The following is a 1,539-nucleotide window of genomic DNA, read 5'->3' on the forward strand; positions in this document are numbered from 1 at the left end:
CGTGCAGCCAGAGGCGCGCAGGCTGGGCGCTAGACTCACAGGGGGCGGGGGCGCCCCCTCTGTCCCTCCTCGCTTCAACAAGTGAATGGGGCCCACGAGGGAGCTGCGAGGAAGGGAACAGGTGGGGGCGGGCTCATTTCCCCCAGACAGGCCTGAATCCGTAAAGAGGAAGGAGAAGTGGGGGCCGTATGTGGGGAGGCGGCTAAGGGCTGCTTCTCTGCCCTAGGTACGGAGAAAGGGGCTTCATATGGTTGGGGCTGTCACGGCGCATCTGGGCAGCCAGGTGCAATCTGGGGGAGAGGAGGGCCTGCACCTGGGCACATGAAGGAACTGGGGGTCTGGATGGTGCGCGGGACGCTGCGGGGGCTTCACTAGCATCTGGCCAGAAACCCCCACACCTGGTAAAAGAAGTCAGAATGAATAAGGGGAAACGGTGAACTGAGGCTGTGGGCGGGGGTCCTTACATCTGGCCAGAGGCCCACATCTGGAAGACTTTAGGGAGGAGGGGACACATCTGGGCTGAAGGCCACAGCAGGAGGGGTACTTCTGAGGGTGGTTAAAACTAGGGGGTGTGCTAGCCCAGGGGCGAGAGCTGGAGCGAGAGCAGAGCAAGGGAAGCAAGGGGAGGCCTTTGGCCTCTAGCCGCCAGGCAATTTTGGGCATTCAGTGACCGGGCAGGCGCCAACCCGCACAATCGCTTTTGTTGTCTGGGCTAGTTCAACTGCGCTCTCTGCCGGGACAGCGCCCCCCTCTTTGGCCGCGGGGAGCCCGGACGCCTGGCTTCCCGGCCCCACCCCCGCAGGTCAGCGCCTCTGGCCAGCGTCTGGTCCTGTCCTGGGCTTACCTCTAAGGCCGGACGCCAGGGTCCCTAGAGGGGGCCGTGTCCTAGGGTGGGGTACTGAGCTACAATGGGGGGCAGCTAGGCAGCCGCTGGGCCGTGGGAACCAGACGGCTTTATCAGGCCCGGAACCCTCCCCCCTCGGCGGCAGGGGAAAGGCGGATGTTCTTACCCCGGGCCTGGCCGGCAGGAGTGCGCTGTGGGGGCCTCTTACTCAGCAGTGCCCGGCCCCCTGGCCCACGGGGCCGCCGCCTTCTCAGTAGAGCTCTGGCCTCCTGCAGCCTGGGTGGGAGGGGGCAGAGAGGGAGCTGTCATTGCGGTTAGGCTGACACCCCCCCCCCCCCAAGCTGGAAGGGGCCTTCCAGCCAGGAGGGCTTCCAGTGTCGCCAGTGCCCACCATTCTATCCCACCCCCACCCCCACCCCTCTGTAGGGACCAGGCCTTGAGCATTCCTTAGAGGCTCGGTGAGAAACAGAGACACCGACTGTGGGAGAATCAGACGAGGAAGGGAGAAAGAGAAAGAGGAGAGACAGAAGAGAAACAGGTGTCAATGAGAGAAACAGAAGGAGACAGAGATGGAAAGAACAAATACAGAGAGTGGGACAGAGAGATAGAGACTGAAAGGCTCAGAGACTGCAATAGGGAGGAAAAGGAGAAATAGAAACATACAAGTTGATAGAGGAGGGAGGGAAGGAGGGAAA

General features: G+C 62.3%; 1 protein-coding gene across 1 annotated transcript in view; it reads right to left on the reverse strand.

The window, feature by feature from the left end:
- The window catches only part of LTBP4 (latent transforming growth factor beta binding protein 4), a 27,884-nt gene that overhangs the window by 22,274 nt on the left and 4,071 nt on the right, over positions 1-1,539 (reverse strand). Inside the window, exon 3 of the mRNA XM_015560939.1 lies at positions 1,011-1,120. Coding sequence (XP_015416425.1) covers positions 1,011-1,120 — 110 coding nt within the window. The remainder of the gene's footprint in view (positions 1-1,010; positions 1,121-1,539) is intronic.

This window comes from Myotis davidii, unplaced genomic scaffold, assembly GCF_000327345.1.
Source record: "Myotis davidii unplaced genomic scaffold, ASM32734v1 scaffold736, whole genome shotgun sequence".
In the NCBI taxonomy this organism is placed as follows: domain Eukaryota; kingdom Metazoa; phylum Chordata; class Mammalia; order Chiroptera; family Vespertilionidae; genus Myotis; species Myotis davidii.